Source organism: Rhipicephalus microplus, chromosome 3, assembly GCF_043290135.1.
Source record: "Rhipicephalus microplus isolate Deutch F79 chromosome 3, USDA_Rmic, whole genome shotgun sequence".
Taxonomy (NCBI): Eukaryota; Metazoa; Arthropoda; class Arachnida; order Ixodida; family Ixodidae; genus Rhipicephalus; species Rhipicephalus microplus.
In genome coordinates this window covers 256,729,336-256,756,686 of record NC_134702.1, presented here as the reverse complement: position 1 = coordinate 256,756,686, position 27,351 = coordinate 256,729,336, and the positions used below count along the sequence as shown (strand labels likewise).

General features: G+C 44.3%; 1 protein-coding gene across 2 annotated transcripts in view; it reads right to left on the bottom strand.

Moving 5' to 3' along the window:
- Positions 1-12,566: 12,566 nt before the first annotated feature.
- LOC119168549 (uncharacterized) overlaps positions 12,567-27,351 on the bottom strand; it is a 92,716-nt gene continuing 77,931 nt past the window's right edge. The window contains exons 2-3 of one of the 2 annotated variants that reach the window (XR_012894528.1): positions 17,643-25,495; positions 12,567-13,070 (exon numbers count right to left, since the gene is read on the bottom strand). Coding sequence is in view for 1 of the 2 variants with exons in the window: in XM_075890925.1 (XP_075747040.1) it covers positions 23,531-25,471 (1,941 nt within the window). In the remaining variant the exon portion in view is untranslated. Of the gene's footprint in view, positions 25,496-27,351 lie in introns of both variants that reach the window. The other variant, XM_075890925.1, reaches the window with a different exon arrangement.

Sequence of the window (27,351 nt, the reverse complement as noted above, 5' to 3'; positions counted from 1 at the left end):
AGTATTATCCAGGGTGGGTGCAGTGGACAGGATACCAAGATTAACGAATTCCTGGCGGACAACAGTCTGGATCAAGGCGACAGCTGGCGTTGAGGCGCCGGGCAACGTCGGTTTGTTGGCGGCCGGGTAAGCGGCCTCGAGTTCCCGTCGGAAGATGCGCGTCACGTCTTCGGTTGTAGACGAATGACAAGGAGTGGCTTCGCAAGACGACGTTGCCGCGGTGTTGGGTAGGCGCTGAAACTGCTGCAAAATGCGTCGACTCTTCGCCTGCTTGAGACGGCGGCACTCTTTGATCACGGCGTCGATGGTCGTTACGTTGGTAAATTCAAGCAGGCTCAACGCATCGTCGGCGATTCCTTTTAAAACGTGTGAAATCTTGTCGGCCTCAGTCATGTTGGGATCGGCCCTTTGACACAACGCTACGACGTCTTGAATATAAGTCAAGTAGGGCTCAGTGGACGTCTGTGTACGTACAGCCAATTGCTTTCGGGCATCAAGCTGTTGACCAAACGGGTTGCCAAAGAGGTCGCGGAGCTGTTGTTTAAACATTTCCCAGCTTGTGATTTCGTGCTCGTGGGTCTCAAACCAGATGCGAGGGGTCTTGTCAAGATAGAAAATGACATTCGCAAGCATAACGGTTGGGTCCCAGCCATATTGCTTGCTGACGCGCTCGTACATGCTAAGCCACTTGTCCACATTCGCGTTGTCCTCTCCAGTAAAGGTACCTGGATCACGGGGTTGCGTTAGGGTGACGTACCGGGTTGCTGTTGTTGCTGAGGTCGGTGGCGAAGCCGTATCCTCACCCGGAGCCATGGTAGCAGACTTGAGGAGGCGTCCACTGCGTAGCTCCGTTGTCAGAAGAGTACCCAGCACCTCCACCAAAATGTTACGTGGAAAATAACAGTTGTCAGTCCGCAGCCACAATGCAGCTCACTGACAACGTCCACTTCTTCACTCTCAGTCTGAGGCACCTTTCTTGGGTATTCCCCACTATGCCCTCTTTTAGTCAGACGAAATCACGTAACAATATTGTTACTAGGCCTTTACAGCGTCTGGATAACACTATGAGGCTTATGGATCCTAAAGCAAGATCAGCACGGAGAACTTTTCTGAATGTGTAACACATGTGCGCGAGATGTATCGAACGTTGAGTGAAACTTCTGATTGTATAGAGGTGTTTGATGAATTGGTGAAACTGACCCGATTTTAACCATCACAATGGTGGACTGGACCAATTTGGTTTCTAATTTTGAAATGAAAATTTTACACAAAACAGGCACGTGGCTGTGTAGTAGAACACCCACTTGCTGCCCAAACGCCCCGGGTTAGATCCCCGCTGTGACCCACAGTTATTATTTTTACTTTGTTTGAATATTTCTCTATTTTTTGGTCATGACTAAGGTGTTGATTTTTCGCTCACAAGCAACTACGCCGACGTCGGAGTTTCTGTGAAATGAGCTCTTTAACGCTCTCGCGTTAAAAGTGAAAACAGATGCTGAGCCACAAAAATAGGTGGCTCACTCTCAAGTGCCAGGTATGTGAGAGACATTTTGAGGTGGACAATATTGCAAAATATTATAAGCACACTACAAGTGAAAATGGAGTATTTCTACCTCGAGGAAAAGGGGCGCCAGGGGCATTGCCTCGCCTTTTTCCCGGTCTGCCTAGCGCATCTCGAAGCCACAAGTGATGACAAAGACAAGGAGGTCGCAAAAAAAAAGAGACCTTGTGGGGATTACGTTATGCCGAAAAATGAAATATGGCTGTCATGGAGTTCGTTGAGTGATTTTTGCGACGACGCATCACCGAACGTCTCATCAGACGTCACTTAAGCTACTCCGTTAGGATTCAATGAAGTGATAAAGCTCTCGTTGCCTTCCGCGTATCGGCGCCAAGAATTATTCGATGACGCCGTGTCAGTGATGACATGCGGTGTTTTTTTACACAGCATAACTCTTTTGCCAAGAGAACTGCTAGTATAAAAAACTGTTACTATTCAACGAGGTGGCTGCTGCACTTTTAACGGCTACAACCAATTGCACAAGCAGCTGTTGCGCACTCTGACCACTGTCGCTCATTTTGGATGTTTAGGTAGACAGGCTGAACATCTGTGAAGGCATACCACCAGCCGAGAGTGTGCCCACAACCGTTACTGTTCATCATAAACACTGCCCAGTGGTTACCAAGTGGTCGTTTTACTTTCTCTGTCTGTACCTACGGAGACCATCGCGAACCGGCAAAGGCGGTGAAAACTAGAATTCAAAAGGTTCGCAACCTCTCAAAGACATTTGCGCGTGCGGCTGCCGCAAAAAGGAACAAATTTAGGAGACCTTTCTCGTTCACACCGATGGCGGGGCGTTCAAAGCAGCGAGGCAGCAACCCGGAACGCGGAAAATGCCCACAATGTATATATATATATATATATATATATATATATATATATATATATATATATATATATATATATATATATATATATATATATATATATATATATATATATATATATATATATATATATATATATATATATATATATATATATATATACACATATATATAGCCCCGCCGCGGTGGTCTAGTGCCTAAGGTACTCGGCTGCTGACCCGCAGGTTGCGGGTAGAAATCCCGGTTGCGGCGGCTGCATTTCCGATGGAGGCGGAAATGTTGTAGGCCCGTGTGCTCAGATTTGGGTGCACGTTAAAGAACCCCAGGTGGTCGAAATTTCCGGAGGCCTCCACTACGGCGTCTCTCATAATATATATATACACATATCAATCATATATATATATACACTCTATATATATATATATATATATATATATATATATATACACTCTATATATATATATATATATATATATATATATATATATATATATATATATATATATATATATATATATATATATATATATATATATATATATATATATATATATATATATATATATATATATATATACAGTTCTCTCCCTTCTGTCATTGAACGAGGGTCTCGTACTGGCAGACTTGGTGTGTTTAGGTTGTATAAGAGGGACAATTAATCAGCTGCCCGCTCATAATAAGTTCACGTGCTACGTGACGCCAAACATGCGAATAAGAGTGTTTTCACACTCGTTGTTTGGCTTATAGATGGCGCTGACTGTCACTCCTACTTCTAAATTCACATATAAACCCCAAAAAGTGGATGGAGGGACGGCCGCTGTGATAGCTCAGTGGTTAGAGCATCGAACGCGTTATTCGAAGGTCGTAGATTCGATTCCTGCTCACAGCTGGTAATTTTTTCATCCACTTTTCTTTCTTCTTTCTTCTTATTTACATTCCATTGGTTCTAATAACTTCCCCTGTACATTCCTTGGCATTACTGTCTGTTATATCTCATTAATATTGTGTTAAAAACACGGAAATACGAGCCCTTAGGTATACACTTCTCTCCCCTATATATATATATATATATATATATATATATGTAAATATATCGAGCCGTCCCCTGACGCACGTTATCATCATGGACGGAGGCTAGGATGGCACGGGGGTTCGTTCTTTCCTCCCCCAGCCTCACCCGAAGGAAACTGCCAGATATTTCATAAAGGTTCTTAGTTAATATTCCACTAAAGAGAACCGTGTTTGGCTGCGAAGTCGTGAGTGCAGCCGCAGAAACTCGTCAACGTCTCCTTCAGTCCGCACACCAACATTCACAACCTCTACCTCACTAACGCTTCCAGTGACCATCGCTTGATGCCGGTAACCGGGAATGCTAAACAGGTGGTCCCTCAACGCACATGCTAGAGACATCGAACGTGAGCCCAGGCCAACCATAGCAGGCGTGCTCTGTCTCACGGAAACGCGGAACGCCGCGAGATGGACGATCAACGTCTACTAGTGAGCGTTAGTACTACGGAAGCGTCTCGTAGCCGACTAGGGAGAGAAGGGGATGGGCTGTGAGAGTGTGAACGTGTAAGGAGAGTACGTACCGAGAAAAAGCTGCTTCGCATCTAAAAGCTGAAGCTTGTCGACAAGTGGAACTTGGTTCATGGTAAAATGGAAACAAACTATGCATCATCAAATAACACGAATGGAATAGTAGAGAATCTTACCACGTAAATTGATATCATGATGACCTAAGTATCTTGCAAGGCGTAAAGAATAATGCCCGTCTTCACAATTGCATTGGTTTTGAGTTTGGACATCGAGTGATATGGTCCCGTGCATATCCTTTTACTTATTGGACGCATGGGCATCTTATGGGCTCTCGACATAGTGGCAACTAATGGGTAGTTGGCTATCTTTTGTGTTGCTTTATAGCTCTGCATCCTCAACTGCAGCAGTCAGAGTTTATTAAGGTTACGCGACTTGTGTAGGGTGGCGAAACTCTTCCAAGCTATTTTTTCAGTGTTTAAGTACGGATCCCTATGGGAGGCCGGGCAGTCGTATGATGTCATCGTGGTATGCTGTCGTAGCCTGGCGAAACGCAGGCCAGAGCACATAGCTTAGCGCTCGCCCGGCCAAAGAGTTCGCTTTTCAGAAGCACGGCGCAGCTAAACTGCATTCGTAGCATAAATATTTATTCCTGCTCTAGCATTCATGTGATGATATAAATAAAAAGAAAACACACAACAGCAAAAGCCACACTTCCGTTATCTGCCTTCATGCTTGTTTGTTTTTTTCCCTCAAATATGCTATCTCCCAACATTTCATTGAATTCCTCCTGCGTTGAAAGTGCACGCCGTATTGCGCTGCGGTAATTATCAGAACCTTAGATGCCGCATCCTGCTTTCCGTCTCAATCCCAAGCCTGTCGTCAAACAAACCCGGGACCAAATAAGCTTGACCAACTCCTCACAGCAGTTAAGGAATTAAGGGCTTAAAGTGAAAAATTTCACAAAGATATGACAGCGAAAGTAAAAGACGTTCAATTGAGTGTCACTGAGATAAAACGGCGTCTCTTCAAACTTGAAGAAATGCCGGATACCATGGTAGACCTTCATAGATCAATTGACGATATGGGACTACTGCTAAAGGATTCTCAAGATAAGTTACAGAGTATAGAATCCAAACAAACACAGCAGTGTAACATAGCTGTTGATGAACTTAACAACCGAATGCGCCACAATAATTTGCTTTTCAAAGGTATTCCGGAGGCCTCTTCGGAAACATGGAAAGACACTGAAGTGCTCGTCAAAGAATTTGTAATCAAGAATTTGGGCTCACCAGCAGGAGAAATTGAACGTGCCCACAGGTTGGGTGAGCGAATAGAGGACCACGTTCGTCATAATTGTAAGGTTCTTGAACTTTAAAGATAAGACCAACAGCCTCACAAATGCCTTCAAGCTTAAACACCTAGAGCCACGTGTATGGATCGAGGAACATTTTTCACCCAGGGTTCAGCAAATCAGAAAGAAACTCAGGAATTTCCCACGAGAAAATAAAAAACCTCAAGACAGGTATAAACTGCTATTCGATAAGCTTGTTCTAAACAAAACCATGCACTGCGTTTATTCATCGAGCCATCAGGTCCATGCTCTACCAAAGTCTGATAGACGTGATACAACGCACTGGCTTAGACAACAAAGCTCGGGTAGACCTTTATCAATCTTAGTATCGAACTTCAGGAGTCTATTCCACAAGCAGGACCATCTATGTGCTTTCCTCGAGACGTGTTCTGCAGATATCGTTCTAGGAACGTAAACATGGTTGTCTGGTAATGTGTCAGATAGTGAGCTGTCTATGTCTAAAAAATTCACAATATTTAGGAAACATAGATCGGCCTCACGTGGTGGTGGAGTGGTAATCGCTATACGGAAAAATATGGACGCGCGTGTCATTGTAACTGACACGTGCCTCGAAATTTTATGGGTTGCACTCCGCCCCTTTGCAGCTGTAACTTGTGCTATCGGAGTCTGCTACCGTGCGCCAGATTCAACAGACGACTTCCCAGAGAGCCTAAACGAGTCCCTTAGTACAATACAGAACCGATTCCCACTGTCACTAATTGTATTGACTGGTGATTTTAATTATCCCAATATTGACTGGCAGGCATGCGTGGCTCTCGGTGTCACAAGAAAACGTAAGTGTCAGGATTTCCTTGATGTACTTTCTTTGTTTAGCTTAAGTCAAATGGTTTGTGTACCCACACGCGGCGTATCAATTTTAGATTTCGTGCTCACTACTGATCCAAGCAACACGTGTGTTAATGTGTTAGAAGGCGTCAGCGATCACAAAATCTTGCATTGTGAATTTGAAACAATCCAAGAAAAAAACGTGATAAAAAGAAAACTATCTTCGACTACGCACGAGCAAATATTGACGCGATTTCATGCCAACTCTCTTCCTTTTCTATTGATGTTTTAAACACTATTGGTGACCGCGATGCAAACAGAAACTGGACACTTATCCGGGACGCACTTATCTCACTAAGAGGAAAATACATTCCAAAAGTCACCATGGTCGCATTAACACAAAGCACATGGTTCACGACTCACGTAAAAACCTGCATTAACAAAAAGAAACGATTGTACTCACGAGCGAAATTGACAGCATTTGAGGACGACTGGAAGCGTTATTGTGAACACGCGCAGATATGTAAAATAGAAATCGAAACAGGAAAAGACAAATTTTATAACTATATTTCAAACATGTTAAAAAGCAACAGTAAAAAAATTTCGAAGGTTGTGAGTCCATGTTACGATTCCAAGGCCATAATATCAATAGCGAAAAACGGAATTCTGTCGCGGCAGATGCCGCGACAGAATTCGGTAACTTTTTTAGCTCTGTGTTTACGGATGAAAGTCCAATGCCACCCAACCTACCTGCTATGCCTTTAACTTTCTGCATGCAAGGTGTCCTTATCACTCCGCGAGGCATCGCAGCAGTCATTGATTGCCTTTCTGCAAATTCTGCACCAGGTCCTGACGAGATATGCCCAAAAATGCTTAAGATGGTAAAGCTAGAATTATGTCCTTTGTTAAGTGCCGTTTTCCAACAGTCCCTCGATACAGGCTGTGTACCCGACGAGTGGAAGCTAGCCCGCGTAATACCTATATTTAAATCTGGAGGCCGTTTTAGCCCAACTAACTACAGGCCAATCTCCCTAACTAGTATTGGCAGCAAACTGCTTGAACACATCATTTCATCGGCAGTCATGAATTACTTAGCGGAAAACAATTTCTTTTTTGACAACCAACATGGCTTCCTGCGTGGTCAATCTTGCGATACACAATTATTTAAGTTAAAACAGACATTCTATCCCTTTGCATGACCGATGCCAGATCAATGATGTTTTTGTAGATTTTAAAAAAGCATTCGATAAAGTACCTCACGCGAAACTAAAGAAAAAGCTTACAATTCTTAACTTGAATACCTACGTTTTTAATTGGATATCGGAATTCCTAAATAACCGGTACCAATACGTTGTAGTCAACGACAAACCCTTCCCTTTAGCGCACGTCAAATCGGGAGTGCCTCAAGGATCTGTAGTGGGGCCGATTCTGTTTCTACTTTACATTATTGATATAGGTACTTCTATGACTTCTACGGTAAGGTTATTCGCCGATGACTGCGTGATATATAGAATAGTGGTTAGCTGTGAAGATGCTTATAATTTGCATAAAGGTCTTAACATATTAGGTAAGTGGTGACAAGACTGGCAGATGGAAGTCAACATGAGCAAAACAAAGGTCCTTTCATTTACTACAAAACAGACACCAATAACTAGTCACTACACATTGACTGAGAAACAAGTTGAAAATGTTTTCAATTTTAAGTATTTGGGAGTTCACTTAACGAGTGACCTATCATGGAACTTGCACATTGACACTGTCTCTAGCAACACTTATAAGACACTGGGATACATCAGACGTAACTTTTATTTCGCCAATTCTTATACTAAACTTTTAGCTTACAATATACTAGTCCGCTCTAAGCTTGACTATGTTTCCCAAATATAGAACCCTCACCAGGTTTACCTCATAAATTAAATAAAGTCTCTTCAAAACAAAAGCGCCCGGTTCGCAACAAAGATATACTCTCGAACTTCTAGCATAAATGAAATTAAAACGTCTCTAAACTTGCCGTCTCTACAGTCACGCAGACTGTTCTCCCTTCTGTCTCTTTTTCAGAATCTCTACCATAACCATTCGCAACTGTCTGCACTTATTAAACCTGCTCATAGAATATTTGCTCGTCTGGACCACAAAGTAAAATTAGAACCTTTATTTGCCCAAACAAACCTGTTTTTACATTCACCATTACTTCTTGCTGTTAATCTCTGGAATCAACTTCCCAACGATAATGTCTGTATAAAAAACCACGAAGAATTCACTCACAAATTAAAGCTTCATCTTGGTGTTTGAATGACCTAATACAACCGACCCAGATGTACATGTGCTTATATAACGGTTATTTAGCACGCTGTATAACTCGCTTATTTGACTATGATCAGCATTGTTTAGCATATAAATGTTCAGCCTCGCTTGTTCTTTTGATACGCCTTCTTTTTTAGTGTACTTTTGCTTCATAATTGATTTTCTGCAATTTTGTACATTATGTATACGTTGTTATTTACTTTTTCATACATTTTATTACTTTATTATTCGTGTTAGTTTCCATATATGTATACTATTACCCCCCCCCCCCCTTTGTAATGCCCTCGGGTCTTTAGGGTACATGAATAAACAAATAAATGTAGGGCCTCGTGTTGGCGTCACGTTTGACATACATTAGGCGGAAATACCGTGCGCGCATGCTTGCCCGTGTCCGACAGCGCTGCCGCAGGTCGTCAGTCCGAGCCAGCGAAGCGACAGCGTCCGGATTTGGACGCACCGTGCTCGGAGCAGTACGAAAACAGAACAGAAAATAATCGTGATAGAAAACACAAAACAAGGACAAAAAGTATTGAAAACATCAAGTTGTCACACTGAAAGTACAGAAAGTGCAGATAAACCCCAAAATACAAAACTCAAAATGACTGAAAAAAGAAGCAGGCAAAATGATACTCCGCGTGTTCATGCAGAATTGGTGCTTTGATGAATTGAATGCGAGTTACCCATTTGTCTCCCGCTAGAGTTTTGAGCCAAGATTGCATTAGGTACCACTCAAGAAAACAATTGGTGAGCTTTGCGCCAACATTCACTCTGGTGAAGTTATTTTTCAGTTCACTTAAGTTACGATGTCACTGCTTGTTTCACACCCTTTCATTAAACGTACGTATGCTCGTGGATGTACATATACTTAGCGCTACTTCATAACATCTCCCTCAATAAAATAAACTCATTCACCTTCCATCCGCACGCTTTGCATAACATCAATTTTCAAGGTACGTGCTATATGCCTTTTTTTCTCTTCATCTCTAAGCTTTCTTTCATTTCTGCCAACTCCAGAGGCCACTACAGCAACAGTAAGGCTTCAACTTGTTTCTAGTGTCGTGAGCAGGAAGTGCTCCCCGCGGGTGCAATGAATTGTGTTCGGATCTGTCCGTCAGATGGCTCTGCAGTCCACTGGCACACCAGATTTGTTGGCAAGTTCATGCGCAGCCAGGCCTGTCAGGCATGGTAGACAGGTGTATGTAGCATTCTTGTGCCTATACTGGGCTTGTACGGCTTAAAACCTGTACATTCTAATGCTATGTTGACCTATGAAGGCGCTTCAAGCGTCATATCTCGCCAGCGCACACCTTTCTCGACGGATGTGTGCCGATACCTTCCCGTAAGGATAGCACATGCTTTGTGCCGCTCTGTCGTCGGACGAAAATGTGTCATTCGTTCGAGCTTCTACAAATCCTGTTCGCCTGCAGAAATGGTCTAGCAACATCAAGCGAGACGAGAAAACACTAGATGGTAGATGTGTGGTATGCTACCGTCATTGTTGATTAACGCTACATACAGGCAACATTCCAGCATGCCATATATCGAGATATTGTGGAGCTTGAACACGAAAGCCAGCACTTGCCGATGACGCTGTGCCAACCATATTTGCCTGATGCATCTTCTATTTTACAAAGCATGTTCTTAGAAAAAGGAAAGATAGGGACCTCGCTAACCACTATGGCCCACTGCCGAAGCGCATGACTTTAGATGAAGGCATTCCCGACTGTGAACTTACCGAAGGCGTTGATATACAAACGATTCTGCTCACCCGTTCAGCAATGTTTCAAAACCATTAGCTTTTTGCTCTTAAATTGTGGTATTTAATGAGCCCGGAGAACTCTGTATCGTATGGCAGATTCATGGTGAAATATGCAGGAATGTGCTCGCTCATAAGCACGTCGCGTTCACCGTGTGCTCGAAAACGACGCAGGAACAGACGGAAACATAGCTGTGCCGCATATACTGCCGAAACGTCAAGGTTAATGAGTTTTTCGTGAACACTGAAAGTGGTTCACTCACGGCGTAAGAAAAATCTTGTGGCGACACATTGCGCACAAACAAGCACAGCCGGCGTGACTCGGCCGCATGCTGCAACGCGCGTCCGATTAGAGACAGCGCCACCGCAGTATCACTGCAGGCTGACGTCACCACAGGTGGCTATATGATCCAAGCTGCCAGGCTAGCTTCCCTGATTGTTTCTCTGACCGTTCGTGCACAACGTTGGCAGGCTTGCCCCACTGTTGCTACCACGTTAATAAACGATTGTCATGTTTTATGTTGGAATTCGTCCTTCATCGACCCGGCATCCCACAAGCTGACTACCTGTTTTTGTGTCCTTAATGTAATAATGAGCCCCGCAACACTGGTCAGTGCACTAAGTTCGGTGAATCATACTGTTCTCACGCATACTCGATTGAAACAGCTGAAGGAAAACAGTGTTAACGCTGTAAGTAGACGAGGAAGCTTACAGCAAATCAGGTGCGCCAACAGTAGTAGAATCTCAAACCAAAATTGCGTCAACGAGCTACTAGGCAACCTCTTGAGCCTTTGTGGACAAATAGAAAGCTTGCAAAAAGCCCAAGAAACTTTTGAAAAATTACGGATTGTGAATGAGTATGTGGATGATACGGCTTTCGAGCACCAAATATGCGAGCTGCCACCAAAACAGTGGTTGACGAACCTTCTTCAAAGTTAAATCGAGAAAGTCAAGCCGTACGCTAGGTTTACGACATGCTGTTGATTTTGTAATGTAACCTGGTGAGAATGAAGAGGCCGCAGTGTCGAGTTTAGTGTGGAGTGTTTCACTATTGTATAGTGAAAAATTACACAACACAGTAAAGATTGATGGATGTGCTATTTTGTGACCCATAGTGTTTTTTGAATAATACTTTGGGGCTGTTAAAGCGTTGACTTTAGCAACATGGGGTGGGGGATTGCAAGGTACGCGTTTTGCAGATGAAGCGTCGTGATGTTTGCCCAGTTTCACTTTAACTGGGATTATTTACTTATGAGGTCGAAAATGTAGGCGCTTGCTGAATTAGTGCTGCGGCAACGCTGACGGAGCTTTAGCTATGAGACTAAAAGAAGTGTAGACACAATGCAGGACACTTTTCTCGCGTTAGGTCGAGAAGAATTTTAATTGCAGACAACAGAGCTACTACAACGTACGCGGATCCAGCGAGCAACGTTCGCGTATTTTTCAGCCGAAACCAGCTGTCTCTTGAGCTGAAATCTCGTTGAAGAAAGAGATATATGGAGTGCCAAGAGTGAAATGAAAGAAGCAACATTCACTCACCGAAGTTCAGAATGGTAGGATAGCGCGCCCGAACGCGTGCGCTGGACGCGTGTCAGTGAGCGGCAGTGCCACCTACCCATAGGATCCAGAAATGTTACACAAATACTCCACCACTCTAGACACTAGAAAAGCCTTCTAGCCCATGTAGCAGCATGGCGGGACTAGCTATAACACTCTAAAAAATTTTGCATCTATAAGGGTGTATTTGTTTTGTCCCATGGGCAACACCCCTTTAGTGTGTCTAGGAACACCCTAAACAAGAAAGTATTTAGAAACACCCTGAAACTGCTGGGTGTAAAGAAACGTTACACCCTACTTTATTAGGTATTTATGAACACCCCTAAACTATGGGTGTTGGATGAAGCTACACGCATGCGAGTGTGGTGTACACTGAAAACCCCCTTGAAACGATTTCAGTTATATGTATGAGCATACTTGATGAAATGAAGCGCAATTAACGGGCAACAAAAGCAGAGACACAGGAGGTGACACTTAGACTTGTCTGTTGAGGAGAGCCGTTCACAGCACTTCATTTCATCAAATATGCATCGCCAACTGGCCCAAGCCTCAATTGTTCCCAGAGAGAAGCATATATGAACCTTCTCTGCGGCTGACAAGGAAAAAGGAAGATACTGGTGTCACCCACTGCACTTATACCTGCATGCATGCAGCTGATAAAATAAGGTGCCATGGTCTTAAATGAGCTGCATGAGACCATCGTATATATGTGTACGTCGACTGGGTCGTAAACGACAAAGACGCGTAAGGCACTTACGCGCGCACGCACACACACACACATACACACACACACACCATACCACACCACACCACAGTAGTGCAAGCAGTAACCTGTAGCGTAAGGTCCAACCGAACATAACGCCGAAGCAAAAAACAAATAAGCCCATATGTTAACATCTACCTTTATTATAGAAAAACTGCAAATCTGACAAACAGGACTGTGATGGCATTCTGCAAAGTTTTGAAATATGTCACGAGACCAAGTTTCTTTCTCTCTATACTAAAAATTCATTGTTTTCAGTACAATATATCTCCACAACTTTCAAAACATTTGTGCTAGTCGGGCAAACGACTGAGCCGTATGGCGTTTGATTGACACCTATACAATAGAAGAGAAAAAACACGTAGAAAGATTAAGCGAGATTCCGGAGTCACATTTACAACCTATTACATCTCGGAATATGAATTTCGACATTAAAAAAAGCAGAACATTCAACAAGGTAGTGTAATTGGGGTTGTATTATTGGAATGTCAGTGTTGATATATTTCTAACTGCAAAACCACTCGTCACTGCTGCCTGCACAATCATCTTCAGCTGCTGAGATGACTGGTGCCTTCGAGAGAAGTGGGGCGAAGGTGTTTTTTCTGCACAGCATATTCAATCCCGGAAACCTAAAATAAATACACAAGGAACAATGACTGAAACTTCACAGAGTGCAACATACAGTGAGCACCATGCATAACTAACTGCTTTCTTATGTGTAAGTATAAATTGAGTGCATAGCAAGCATATTCAGTGGCATCGGGCTCCAATGCAGTGAGAAATTCTAGAGAAGGTAGGCTGAGCAATAAACGCCATAAAAAGCGCGCTTAGGCAGAATCATTATACCTTTCGTGCCGTAGATATGAACTTTACCCTTTCAGCTTGCTCGTGCAAGCAAATAAAAAGGTGCTGCTCCAAGTTGATAATGTTCCATTAGCTGCATGCAACGACCAATTTAAGTGAATGCCAAGTTCTATGCTTAAGTATGCATCAACACAGCTGCATGTGTATTTCTGCAGATCTGCCATGGTACTCATTCGATTAGTTTATTAAAAGAAATACAGTACGACGCGCAACAACATATACATATTTTATCTGTATTGCACCGAAGCACAATGCCACTGAGCATACATGGCGGTATGCGCATTGAGAAGGTATTCAGTGCAGGTAACTTGTAGAATTAGGTACTGTACAGTTACGCATTAAAATGCGAATGATACTAGTGTTCTTGAACTGGCTCACATTGACAAGAATATATAATGGAAGAATTGGCTATTGGGTCATTCCACATCAGACGTCCCAGCCATTTTGGTGACCACCGCAAATGTATTCGAAAAAAAAATCGCACTGATTTTACTGCAATAAAAAAGGTAACTGCTAGAATATTTCGCAGACAAATAATTATTGGTCACGAGGCTGCCTCTTGAACTTCCTGGAATCTCGTCTGTATGTTTGTGAAAAAAATATTTCATAAGTATCTCTTATTCCGTGCCAAATTTGGGCTACAAGTTAAGTGAAGGGCTTGCGGAAAGTGTTTGAAGCACAGTAACAATATTACCCTTTTTTGACCACATACACCTCAAATAATTTAGCCGAAGTGTGTTATATCTGCATTTTTCTATATCAATACTGCACTTTGAATGAATATCTGAGGAGTGAATGCTTAATCTACATAAGGTATATTTGGAGGAAAAAATATTTTAGACCTCTCAAGCTGTCAAGCTCTACGAAAAAAATCGCAAATTTCACAAAATAATTGTTTTGTCTATAATGAGACGCAACTTGCACCATGTGGGGGTTGAATTAAAATAGACTTTGTATATAAATCGAAGCAAAGAAAATGTTCTTTTCATGTGCCAAATTTTGTCATAGCAATTTATGTTTTGAAAAAAAAAAGATCACCGCATATCCACGGAGTGAATAATGATGAGTGGGGCGTAGCGTTCATTCGTCCGGACACACAAACTGATGGACAGACAGTCTGACGTCAGTATGGACGAACAGAAAGGCGGACGGACTCACGGACCGACTGAAACACGGAAGCCCGGACGGATGGATGCACAGACGAACGGAAGAAAGCACAAATGTACGGACGAACGATTAGCCCCATGAATCATCATTTCGTCCGTGTATATGCTGTGAAAACCGCTAACGCTATCTATCGTGCAACTCATCAAGTGGCTACATAATACTAGTATGATTACAGAGGAGGGAATGACCCACGGCCTCAAAAGCTTTGCCCCTAAATGATTTTTGAAGTTCCAAGTTCCCCATTCGCCATTTGGTCATAGGGCAGCCGAGTCAGTCAGTCAAGAACTTTAATATATGGTCCTGAGGAGTTTAAGCCACCAGGGTGCCCACGTGGGACATCCTAGCAGCCGCTACCGTAGGCGACGCCCGAGTCGGGGCGGGAACGTGGTGGCGTTCCGCCAGTTCTTGGGCCCTCTGGACTGCCTTAAGTTGGTTTCGGAGATTGGGGCTCCTGAGTGCCTCCTCCCAGTCGGACTCACTGGTGAGAGGTCCCTGAGGTAACGCGGGACATTGCCAGAGCATGTGCGCGAGTGAACAGTACACTTCTGTGCAATCTGGGCACTGTGAATTTATGTCTGAATTATAATGGCTGAGTCGGCCCCGTGATGGGTACGATCTCGTTTGTAACATTCTAAAGGCTACTTCTTGCGCGCGTTCGAGTTTTGAATGGGGTAAAGGGTATCGGCTTCTGTTGTGTCGGTAGTGGGAGGTAATTTCATGGAAGGTGAGTAGTGGGTCATTAAACTGCACGTCTGGGCCCAGCTCTTCGGTGGCTGATTGATCGTCACGGTGGGTCAGTTCTCGTGCTCGATCATGAGCCATTTCGTTGAGGTTGGGTTGTTGTGGGTGAACGTCTTTGCCCATGTGGGCAGGGAACCAAGAGAGGTAGTGCGAGCCCGTATATTTCCGTGTTTGTAAAATGCGGGCTGCTTCTGGAGCGATGTTGCCGGTTTCGTAAGCCCGAATGGCGGCGCGAGAGTCTGTGAAGACATTAGTGAGTGAGGGGTCGGTCATCGCTAAAGCTATAGCAACTTGTTCGGCTATGGCGCTTGTTGATAGCCTAACCGAGGCGGCTGAGCGTAGGGCTCCGTCGCCATCTACTACCGCGAGTGCGAAAGAGGAGGAGTTACCGTATTGCGCTGCGTCGACGAATGCGGTAGAGTTGCGATTCGCGGCGGTACGGTTTAGGATCGCGCGAGCGCGGGCCAGCCGTCTGCCTTCGTTGTGTTGTGGGTGGACATTTCGCGGAAATGGGGTTACCATGTAAGTAGCTCGGACAACTCTGGGGAGGGCAGCCGAGGCCTCGAATTTCCCCATTGCCGTTGATGGGAAAATTCAAAAAATATTTTATTCCTTGAAAAAGAAATTGTAATGATGAAACTTGTCACATACAAAGAACTGTTCATTTGCTTTCGATTTAGGTAAAAGGTGATTTTTAATTGGACCACCATATGGTGCAAATTCGTCTCAATACGGACAAAAATGACAATTCTGTGAAATAAGTGATCTTTTCTCGTAGAGGTTAACAGCTTAAAATGTATAAAATAATTTTTCATCAAAATATATTTTTTGTGCAGTAAGTAGTCACAGCTCAGATATTCATAGAAAGTGCAGTATAGCAATGAGACAATGCAAACATAACAAACTTTCGCTAAATTCTTGCAGACGTATGTGGCCGAAAACGTATTAATATTGCTGTGTTTCAAGCACCTTATATAAGCCCCTTTTCTTAACATGTACCAAAATTGGTATAAAAAAAGGTGTGGTACTTGTGAAATATTTTTTTCACAAACAACACTCAAACAACAGTCTGTAAAGTTTGAAAGGCAACCACGTGACCAAAACCATTTTTCTCTCCGAAATATTCAAGCACTTCACTGTTTTCAGTGCATTAAATCAGCACAATTTTTTTTAAACACATTTGCCATAGCCGCGAAATTTGCTGGGAAATGTCGAATAAAGTGACTCTGTTACCCTCACTCAATGACAATTGCATATTGCTAAATTAGGGCTATTTGTTTCAATCATGCTGTCAGGGTGAGAAAGCATAACTCCTTCCGATGCAGCGTAGGCTTTCCAGTGGCTGTGCGTGCTGTGTTCCCAGATAGATATGCTGCCCAGTCTTACATTTTGGCTGCAACACATGCTTAGATACCGTGCAGTATGTATAACATTAAAGTGTTTTGTGCAACAAAAAACTAATAATACACTTCACATAGCGAAAATACGTTTAACATCTGAAGTACTTAGCAAAGTTGAACGCCAAAGCGAGGCGATGACAATAAAAGTCTGAATAACAAGAGTACTTTGAAAGTAACACATGATGAAAACAATCTGAATAAAATGTGCTCGTACGTTAGCAGTTATGTTCAAACAAGCGTTTGCGCTGTTCAAGTAGGCAATTCGACCACGCACACAGACGAAAGGTCTGTTCAAACAAATATCCAGCTTCAGTGCTCGATCCGCTACATAGGCACAGCTTTCGGCAGTGTCACGCTACGTTGCGGGTGAACAAAAATACCGTTGAAGACAAGTTTAACGAAATTGAATCTATTAGCAAGTAGGCAAACTTCGCGAGGCGCACCTAACGCGAAGCAATATGCTGTGTTGTCACCCGATGAGTCAACCCGAGTTGTCACGGTAGTGTTACCGCACAAAACGAAAAAGAACCGAAAAGAACGACATGGACACCACGCCCTTGTTTTCCGTTCTTGGTCTTTTCGTGCAATAAGAAAAGAAAGAAAGTAAATGAACAACCGACGTGCGCAAGCATATGCGTCGTACATACGGTCGATGCTTTGAGCTAACAGGCGCCGTCCCCACACATGTATTAATTAGTAAACTAAAATTGATGTGCAGCACGAGCGGGCCCCGTTCAAAACTGCTGCCAACAGAGAGCACCGAAAAAATATGTTCAATTTCATCGCTGAACCTCAGCGGCACACACTCACTCTGCTTTGTACTCCAAACAATTCAAACAAACAAACAAAAAACTTGCCCACAATCACACTTCGCCATCATCCCCGTGAAACAGTTCGGACAAATATTCTCGCTAAGTAAACAAATGCTGATTTCTCATCAACTAGTAGAAAAAAATTGTTTGAAGGCGTTATTCTCGTGCTCACGCAGTAACAAAGCGCTGAACGGAACAACGTGGGAGTGGTACTCACTATTTCACTTCGAGTGCTCCAAAATATGAATCCACAGATTCAGTCTTCAGGATGGTGCACATTCCCAATAATCAGCAATGACAGAACACACTGGTGGAGCACAGAGCGGAGGCACATTTCAAACTAAACACTGACTAATAAACTCTACCGATCGAGAAGCCACGCGCACCACACGCACACGCACGGGAGGGTTTATCGCCAGCGCACGCAATGACATGTAACACAATTTTGACCCCTTTTCCGCGTTGTGCGCCCGGCACGCAGCAATACCGGGCAGCCAAGGTTGTCTAGGCGACGAGACTTCCTGGCATCAGTGCGCTTTCAGACCAGCTAGATGCGGTTTAACGCAAGCTCCAGCCCTCTGCTGATAGCGTGGGCGCTGCTCTTTTTTTTTTTTTTGCGGCAGAAATCTGTTGCGTTATACTCGTTCTTTAACAGTGCATCTGAATCGCAGTGAACTTTGTGACGGTGCAGTGCGGCCATCACGAGCTACTAGTCAGAACGCGCATTTGTAATATTCAGGAGCAATGTTTAGCGCACCTTCACCGACCTAATGTAGAGAATTTTGGAAAAAAAGCTAAGCTGATGCTTTTTGCTTAGCTCTATGGGTCTTTAGGGACTGCACATTCAAGGTCACGCAGGCGATATTTTATCATCACTTTCATTTCGGTAAACACATTGCAACATTGCATGCATCGGCCGTCACGCTATTCGATGAAAACCTATTGCCACGTGCGTAGTGCTAGGAAGACAAAGACGACAGCGCAAACGCGCATCTGCACGCTTTTATGAAGCAAGCAATAACAAGAAAGAAGAGGAACGCTCTGGTGCGCAGTAAATAAAAATACTAACCTGCTGCTACTTTCTCAACCTGTTAATTACTACTTCTGTCTTCACGTTGCGGCAATACATTTGTACTTAGCTTGCAGTCCTTGAAACGAAACCATGGCTGAAAATATTTCATCAATGTTGTTTTCCCACTACTTACAAAGTCAAGGCTTCGACCGAAGCACGTCTGCTGGGGAAGTTACATAATTTAAAAGAAGAGGATCCACAAAAAAAAAAACGGAGAGAGGGAGTGAGAGAACTAGAGTCTGAGTTTCGGCTCCCCTGAGGAGAGCTATGTTCGCAATTTAGTCCACAAGGCTCCCGTCATTGTGAGCAAGGCTGCGTCAAGGTCACCGAAATGTCCTTATTCTGCATTTTTCTAATTTCCATGACGCACTCTTAAGGACACATGAAGAGGAACATTCGCTACAGTAATTGAATAAAACGTGGCCGCTAAATATACATGACGTCAAAGTTCGTTTTTAAGGGACGTTATGGCGTGCTGACGTGGTGGTTATGGCTAAACAACTGTGTTGTTGTTGTTGTTGTTGTTTTGCAGGTGGTGGACGTTTGATCTCCACCTTTAAAAGCTTCGATCTTATAGATGGGGGACGGGGGGAGGGGTGGAGTGTTCTACGCATGGCTACACCAATGTGCGCAACATTACCTTGTTCAGGCAAATCAGTGTACTTTGTGAGTGCTGACTAATCACGCAAATTGCGGAAATGTTGTAGGCCCGTGTGCTCAGATTTGGGCGCACGTTAAAGAACCCCAGGTGGTCAAAATTTCCGGAGCCCTCCACTACGGCGTCTCTCATAATCATATAGTGGTTTTGGGACGTTAAACCCCACAAAATCAATCAATAATCACGCAAATGACAAAGACGAAAGAAACAGGTACAGGAGAATTGGCCCTTACTCTATTGAACAAGCGTCACTCCTATTGTATCTTCCATCTTATAGTAGTTTGCGTGCTTTATCGATGAAAACTGCGTTTCGGTCACATTACTTTCTGCTTCGATTCATTACTAGACTCGCAAGCAGCTATAGTGGGAGCCTTGCTGGTATCAAGATGGTTAACGTATACTAACAGTATAAGCGAAACGGCCCGAAAATGTCGTGCATTTGTAGCCTTGTAGGCACGTGTGCTCAGATTTGGGCGCACGTTAAATAACCCCAGGCGGTCGAAATTTCCGGCGCCCTCCACTACAGCGTCTCTCATAATCGTATGGTAGTTTTGGGTCGTTAAACCCCACTAATCAATCATTTGTAGCCTTGTTCATTACACCCCAAATATAAGGGTGTAAACGGGGTGCTTTGAGGGTGTTTTAATTACGAACACCTCAAAATATAAAAATAGGGCGTAAAAAGGGTGTTCATACGAGTGCTTTTAATGCGTACACCCGTTTTACACCTTTTAAGTTGTAAAATTTTCTAGAGTGCACTTTTATTTTTTGGTCTTTCTGCTTCTACAGCGAAAGCTGTTATGAGATCAAAACTAGGGTCACGTGCAGTGCAGTTGTCCCACGCCACCACCGATGTCCGTGATCACTATGCCAGAAACAATAAAAAACTATTAACAGTGAGGCTCGAACCAGAGTTCGCTGAGTGCCAGCCCAGTATTCCACCGGTGCTTGCGGTTCGCTGACAAGCTTGCCTTAGGCATGCTTGATGTCGGGAAAATAATCACGTTAATATGAGTAATAAAGCGTTTTAGAACAGCAAAAGAACAACCAGGCGTCACACAATGCAAACAGCGAAGCAAGTAGGTCATCCAATGCTTCAATTCACTACAAAAGCTAGTTCTTGATTACCTATTAACTGTGGCGCATACGCACTTCAGACATGATTACTCATCGTCGTCAGCCACTGCAAGAACAATTGGAACAAAACTCCTTTCATGTATTCAGCGGATACCACGCTTCTCAGAAGAATGACGAAGGATAGATTATCGAATTTCCGCCTACTACACAGAAATTATTATAATTAATGCCGTAGTGGGTGTCCAGCAAGTGTGCTTGCAGCAGTCACATGATAAGTGTTTCGAAATGCTCTGAAGACGACTTTTCTAGCTTTCGCTGTGACTGCGCTACGCCTTACTCGCAGGCCTGGAGTTTTTTTTTCTCTTTTTGTACTATTCGCAAGGCAATTGACGGCATGGGTGGCCACTGCAATATTCGAAAAGACAATTATATGCTGGCTTTTTATGGTCACATTCAAAATGCCCACTACAAAACCCTACAGATGACATAATAATTATTGTCGCAATATCTTAAAGGGAATTTTTTGCCAAAATTTTGGTCCTATAACAAATAAACAATTTTTATTCCAGGTGCAAACCACAAAAAATAGGGATTTTAATGTGTTTTTTTCACAAACCTCCGCGTATGATGGCCTCAACATGAGCTAGAGGAGGTGGCGTTTTGTGACGTCACAAACACCCAAAGCGGGCGCTGCAACAATGCCAGCCATCACCAGCGTCTCTTGAGTCGCCCATTTCGCCCTTCGCTTCCCAGAACCGGTATGAACAGCACCGGTAGCGAACAATGCTCCCGGCTGGGGTAAAGCATCTGCGTCTTTATGGGAGCGGGAAAGTGGGATCAAGGATATCTGGAGAAAAGGAAGTGGAGGACAGGCACACGTGCACCCTGCATGCGCCTTAGGGATTGTTGAAGTCACGTCTCGCGTTCACGTGCAGGCACCGTGCGCTGAGAATCCATCAAAAATGCAGCCAACTGTTCAAAAATACGAAAAATTAACTCTGTTTGTCACAACAGTCACATCTTCCGAGTAGAATCGAGAAGTTTTGTCAGTTTTTTTTTTCAATTTTTTTTCTGCCCTGCCGCGGTGGTCTAGTGGCTAAGGTACTCGGCTGCTGACCCGCAGGTCGCGGGTTCAAATCCCGGCTGCGGCGGCTGCATTTCCGATGGAGGCGGAAATGTTGTAGGCCCGTGTACTCAGATTTGGGTGCACGTTAAAGAACCCCAGGTGGTCGAAATTTCCGGAGCCCTCCACTACGGCGTCTCTCATAATCATATGGTGGTTTTGGGACGTTAAACCCCGCATATCAATCAATCAATCATCAGATTTTGTTCAGTATTCCTTTAAGATGCCGTAAGTTCCTCGATAAACAAGGCCTTCGTATGAATCAGGCTGTCTTGCAATAGAAACAGATTATTACGTTTCGTCGCTTAGACAAGTGACGAAGATAGCGAAACGTCATGCAAAGATATGTTACAACAGCTAAATTTTTTAAAACATGCGACTTAGTGAAACTCGACAAAACACCGGCGTGAGCAAAGACGGCAGCTGCAGCTAGCGATTTGCGAGTGAGAAAAGGGGGGGGGGGGGCGTGATTCGCGTGTCAGGGTTGCCGTAGGGAAGGGCTTCGGAAATGTTTATCACTTGGTTTATTTTTATTTTTTGCCGGGCAGCTAGCGCATCGGCTCCATCGAAATGCGCCCACCGGGGCCGCGATTCGATCCCGTGTTCTTCAAGCTACCATTCGGGCAGCGCTCACGACCACCGTGGCTGGTGCTGCAGCTAGTGAAATAGCCTTCGTTGCTGCCTGTCACTTCAGCGCGAATTGACCGAGGAAGCATGGTCCACCTCTACCTCAGAGAGCACGCGATGCGTGTGTGCCGCTCTGCCGAGCGCGATACTGCAGGGAACATTTGTAGATGCAGTGCATAGATTCGTGACCGTGTGGCGTGCCTCAAATCGTATGTTCCTTCTCTGCACCAACTCTTGGAGCAAACTTGCGAGCGTCTACACGGGTAGTACTGTCTCGTGAGGGCGCTCTTATTTCGTGATTCGGGAGAGCACGAAGGCCTCTTCGCGTGCTGCGGTTGCCGCGCACTGCTTACACATAATGAAGTATGCATTGTGACAGTGGTTCACGCTCGTCCTATGTATACTTGTGCGTTCGTTTTGTGGGGCCTTCCTTTAAGTTTGAGCAGCGCGCTTTCAGTGTCGAGCTGTGACAGTTGTTTATCCATGCTTTTCATGGTTATCCTCATTTCTCGCGTGCTTTCTGCTTGAGCTGCGTGCTGCAAGTTTCGAGCTACTCGCCATTTATCGCGTGACATTACAATTTGTTCTCACGGCATTCATGCCTTCGTCACAGTGGCGTAACAATACCCAATAAAGGGTCAACTGCTTCTGTGAAAACTAGTCTCACTTTAGTGTTATGCCGATTCCTAGATAGAGGGATAAGCCACGTTTTTTCAACAGTGTATGGACGTGTGCCGGTAGACCATATTTCCGTCCTTCAGGAGTTATTAGCGCATAAAGCCTCTTTCACAAATATTTGATCAATAAGCCACTGAGCTTTCTGATCCACGCTGACTTCCACGTGTTGTTCTATAAACATTTTTGGTTTTGTCCTGCTCTTGTATTGTAACAAAAAAAACTTTAATCAAACACAACGTTCAGTTTATACAATATATCATCAAGGAGTTCTTTGTACAGTGATGGTGGGAGCCAGAACTGGGAGCAAACCTTGTCAACGTAGCATTGGCAAGCTGCTGCAGCAATAAACAACCCGTATATTTTCTTTCTGTGTGATAAATAGCCGATAAGCAGCAGAGGTTCGGCTAAACAAATAATGTGAGGAAATTCAGCCGCTTTCCAACCCCATCCAGCATTTGTGTAGCTCGTGAGTGCACAAATAGCAGATGACGCTGGGTCTCGCCGCCCTTCCAGTGGTATGCGCATGCACTACAAATTGCGGCCCCAGTAAGAGTTGCGCGTTTTTTCCTAAAGCATACTGTAGTGTAAGAAAGTATGACATCTTCGATGCTCCCTTACTACATACTCTCTGCTAGTCCCAGTAGTTCAAAGCCTGCAGCTCCTGTCACAGACACGCACACCCTCCCCCTTGCACCACTTTGTCATCTGAGACACTCATAGGCGTTTCGTGAGTAGACTGCCGGTGAGCTTCCTCTCCTCTTGAGCCCCGGTCATAAACAATCGCAATAGATTCCTGTAGTAATGGTTTCGTCGCTGACAGAAACACCGTTGTTCATTGGTAGTGTCCTCATACCAGAGGAAGGGTGATTTTCACGGAGGTGTAACTGCTTCTTTGCAGTGGCAATACTTCTCCCAGCGGGTACCACGCGCGCAATGCGAGTGTGAGCTGTACCAGTCGAGCCTGTCGGCCTGCTGCACCAAGGAGAAAGTGGACGCCTTCCAGTCGACGGAGTGGCGCACAGTCGCCTCAAATAGAGCATCGTCTGGCGCTGCAGAGAACTTGACCCAGTAGTCACTGTCCGTTCTGTTCCCGGACACCGCGGGGCGAGGATAAAAATGGATTGCTATCACCGACGTGAGTACCCAAGGGGTGCACTTGGCAGAGAGGTGTTTCTCGACGAGACTGTTGACACTGGCGACCACAAAACGAGCGACCGTTAGTGACAGTGGATGGCTCACTGGAAATGGCTCCGTCTCTATGCACGCGCAGAACTGAGTCGGTATGGAAGCGTCGGCGCAAGTCCTCGCCACAGGTAACTCTTGCAACAAACTTTGGCCGTGCGCCGTCACCGTGTGTGGCAGTCCAGAGTGGAGCAGTTGCAACAGCGTCGCGTGCATGTCGTAATGAGTCGACAGTCGCCTCTGGTTCAACTCGAGTGCGGTAGCGAAGCGTGGGTGTTGCTTCAGAAACCAGGGCGGAAACACGAGAAACGCGTACGGTAGGCTGTCTTCGAACCTGCCAATGTATGTCCGCCGTAGCGATCCAAACCTGAGGCCATGGTCACTGATGAAGGCAAGGACCGTGTTATTTAGGATGCCGCTTTCGTGGAGCCTGCCTAGGGCTGCTCTCATCGGAACGTCGCAGTGTCCCGCCATGTTCAGGTGGTCGTGGGCCAGCTCGCTCATCCAGAAGTAAGCGAAGAAGGGTCGTTTGTCGAGCGCTTCGAGCAAGCTCAACATGTAGTCCAGGTAAAGCTCCATCGGTGGCCTCGCTCCAAGACAGTAGGAATTCTTCTTGAGTTTTGACTTGTCTATGGCCATGACAGCATGACGCGTGTAGTAGTCAGTCGGCGCGTGCCTCAATCCGTCGCCCACGTAACTGTAGAGACCGTACTTTGGCTGTTCTTCGTGGAACACGGTGCGGTAGCCCTTCTTTGCGTACTGTTTCCACAGAAAGTCCAGCGTGTCAAAGAACTTGCCCCCCGTAGCATTCTTCGCTTCACCTCCACTCAGCCCGGTCAGGAGAGGTGTTTGATTCGGATAAGAATTGAGGCCCACTTTGTTGTAGCCCATCAGCTCGTAACCCTTAAGTACGTCGTGCACGTAGCGGCCGGTCTCGTTGAAGTGCCGCTTAAAATTGAGGCGAGACACGGAGTCAAGTCCAAGGACGAGGATATTTAGTCCACTTCCTTTGTCTCTAGCGTCGTGGCGTGCCTTCTCGCAGCGTTCTTCGACGTCTTTCTTGAGCAGCGGCACGAGCAGGTACTCCTGGTGGAACAGGCTGTTGTTAGCCCCCTGGTAGCACTGTACGTGTGCGAACTCGACCTTCAGTGGTTCGCCAAACTGAAGTGGCACTTCGGACTTTAAAAAAAAGGCATCGTCAGGCACTTTTAATGATTCGTTCCGGTATATTTCTCTATAAGTGCACCGCACATCTTTTGGTCTGAACTTGAAAGTTTTCAACAGCGATCGCTCATCGATCACAGGTGTGGTCCCGTTAATGAGTCGAATAAACGAAGGCTTGCCTTTGCAACTGTACGGGCCCACTTTTTTATAATATCCGCGTACACTCTCGTCGAAAGGGTCGAAATTCGGGATCTTGCAGCCAGGAGTGTCTACGATGTAGCGTGGCCTCTTAGGCTTGGCCGTTGTAGTTGCCCCGTAGTCATCTGTGGAATGCAGTGCCATGGAGCTGGACAGAGGTGTGTACATAACGTCAGTAACAACACCCTTGTGGATGCAATAGTAGGCGCCAATGACAAGCAGTCCCAGGAGCAAGGTTCGGACGGTAGGTCTTTCCAGTCTGATCATTTAACTCCGCCAAGGGCGTTGAACCTGCATGAAAACATACTCGTTCGTTAGAGAGAATGTGCACCACCAGCATGGTTGCCGTTGGGGGCTACACTGCATCAGTGTGGCTCCAATAGGTGGACAGGTTATCCTACAAATGCTTTTAAAACTTGATGAAAGAGAAAGCCAGACACTCACAATATACCCCACGCTTTCTTAAAAATGTATGCTATACGAATTTCCAAATACGTACACTTTCAGTATTTACGTTCATTCGAAGAAGGACTTCTCCCGAGTGACTGAAGAACAGCTCGAGTGATACCACTCCATAAAAGCGGGGCCAAATGGTGTATAAAGAGCTACATCCCTATTTCTTTAACGTCTAGGTACTACAAAATATTAAAGTACTATATAAATAAACGTATCGTGCAATTTCAGATGCAAATGAAATCTTGACAGAATGCCGGCATAGATTTAGGAACAGAGCTAGTTGTTACCAATCATAATTTTTCCGTATCAGTAATAATGTTAAACAAATTGATGCAATTTTCAGAGACTTCTTGCGAGCTTTCAACAAAGTATCAAACAGTACATTATTATTTAAAACATTATCACCATAGAAATTCTCGTCTGGTTATCTTGATTTCAACGTGCCGGAACAATCGTGGTCAGTTTGTTTTATTTAAAGGCCACGTATAAGTGCATTATGCCAAGCAGGGGTCGGACCTGGGGCCACTCGTTTTATATATATATATATATATATATATATATATATATATATATATATATATATATATATATATACTAGAAAAATAAGTTATAATATTTGAAGGCATAAACGTGAAATACAAAACATAATTTGAAAATAAATACAAACCAACAATAGTGCAAAAAAAAAGAAAACTGACAACAGTGTCACGTTACTGCAAATAAATGTACAGGAAGTGAAAAAAAGCCGGAGAAAGGAGGATAAAAACCATCGGCAACAGTCATGTCGGCACAGATGATTATGAAGACGCATTGCAGCAGTTTGTGGTGCACAAATATTTTTGAAAAGTATGACAGAAGTTTGCGTGGTCTTGCTTTTACGCAAGATCATCTGGTAAATAATTCCACAAACGAATAGCTCGTAGAATAGGCGACTGGTTGAAAGCGTTATATTACCATTCATGTGTGATAAAGTACAGCTGTTTCGTAGTCTGCTTGAAGTTTGATGAACTAGATAGATTAAAGTGAACAGATAGCATCATGCGGGTGTGGGCGAGTTTGTGGAATAGTGATCAAAGTGAAATGTCACGGCGAATTTTCAGTGGGTCGAGTGCAAGGCTATGTTTAATCTGTGTTACGCATGATGGGTAGCTGTAATTACGCGCTATGAATCGACTAGCTCTTGCTAAGTCGATTCTAACTTATCTATGAGGTATTGTTGATATGGTGAACAAATAGAGAATGCGAACTCGAGTTGAGGAAGAATTAAAGCAAGCTAAGCCAGTTTGCGTGCCTCGGAGCGAGCACTGCATAAGTTTCGGCACAGGAAGCCTAATGATCTTAATGTGTAAGCACAGATGAAGGTGATATGTGTGAACCAAAAAAGCGAAGAAGTTCGGTTTATGCCTAGTTACTTGTAATGATCAGTGCGTGCTACAATGCTATTACCAAATTTGCATTCGCCACTGAGGTTATCACGTTCGCGACTAAAGTTGATTAGTTTGCATTTGAAAGCATAAAGTGGCATCTTCCATCCTTTGCACCACTCATTAATACGCTCGAGGGCTTTTTGAAGAGTACCGCTACTGTTTCGGATAGGGCAATAGATTTTGCTGCTGCTGATGATGATATGTGGGGTTTAACGTCCCAAAGCACTAGATTATGATGTTCTCATCGAATGTTCTCATCGAATA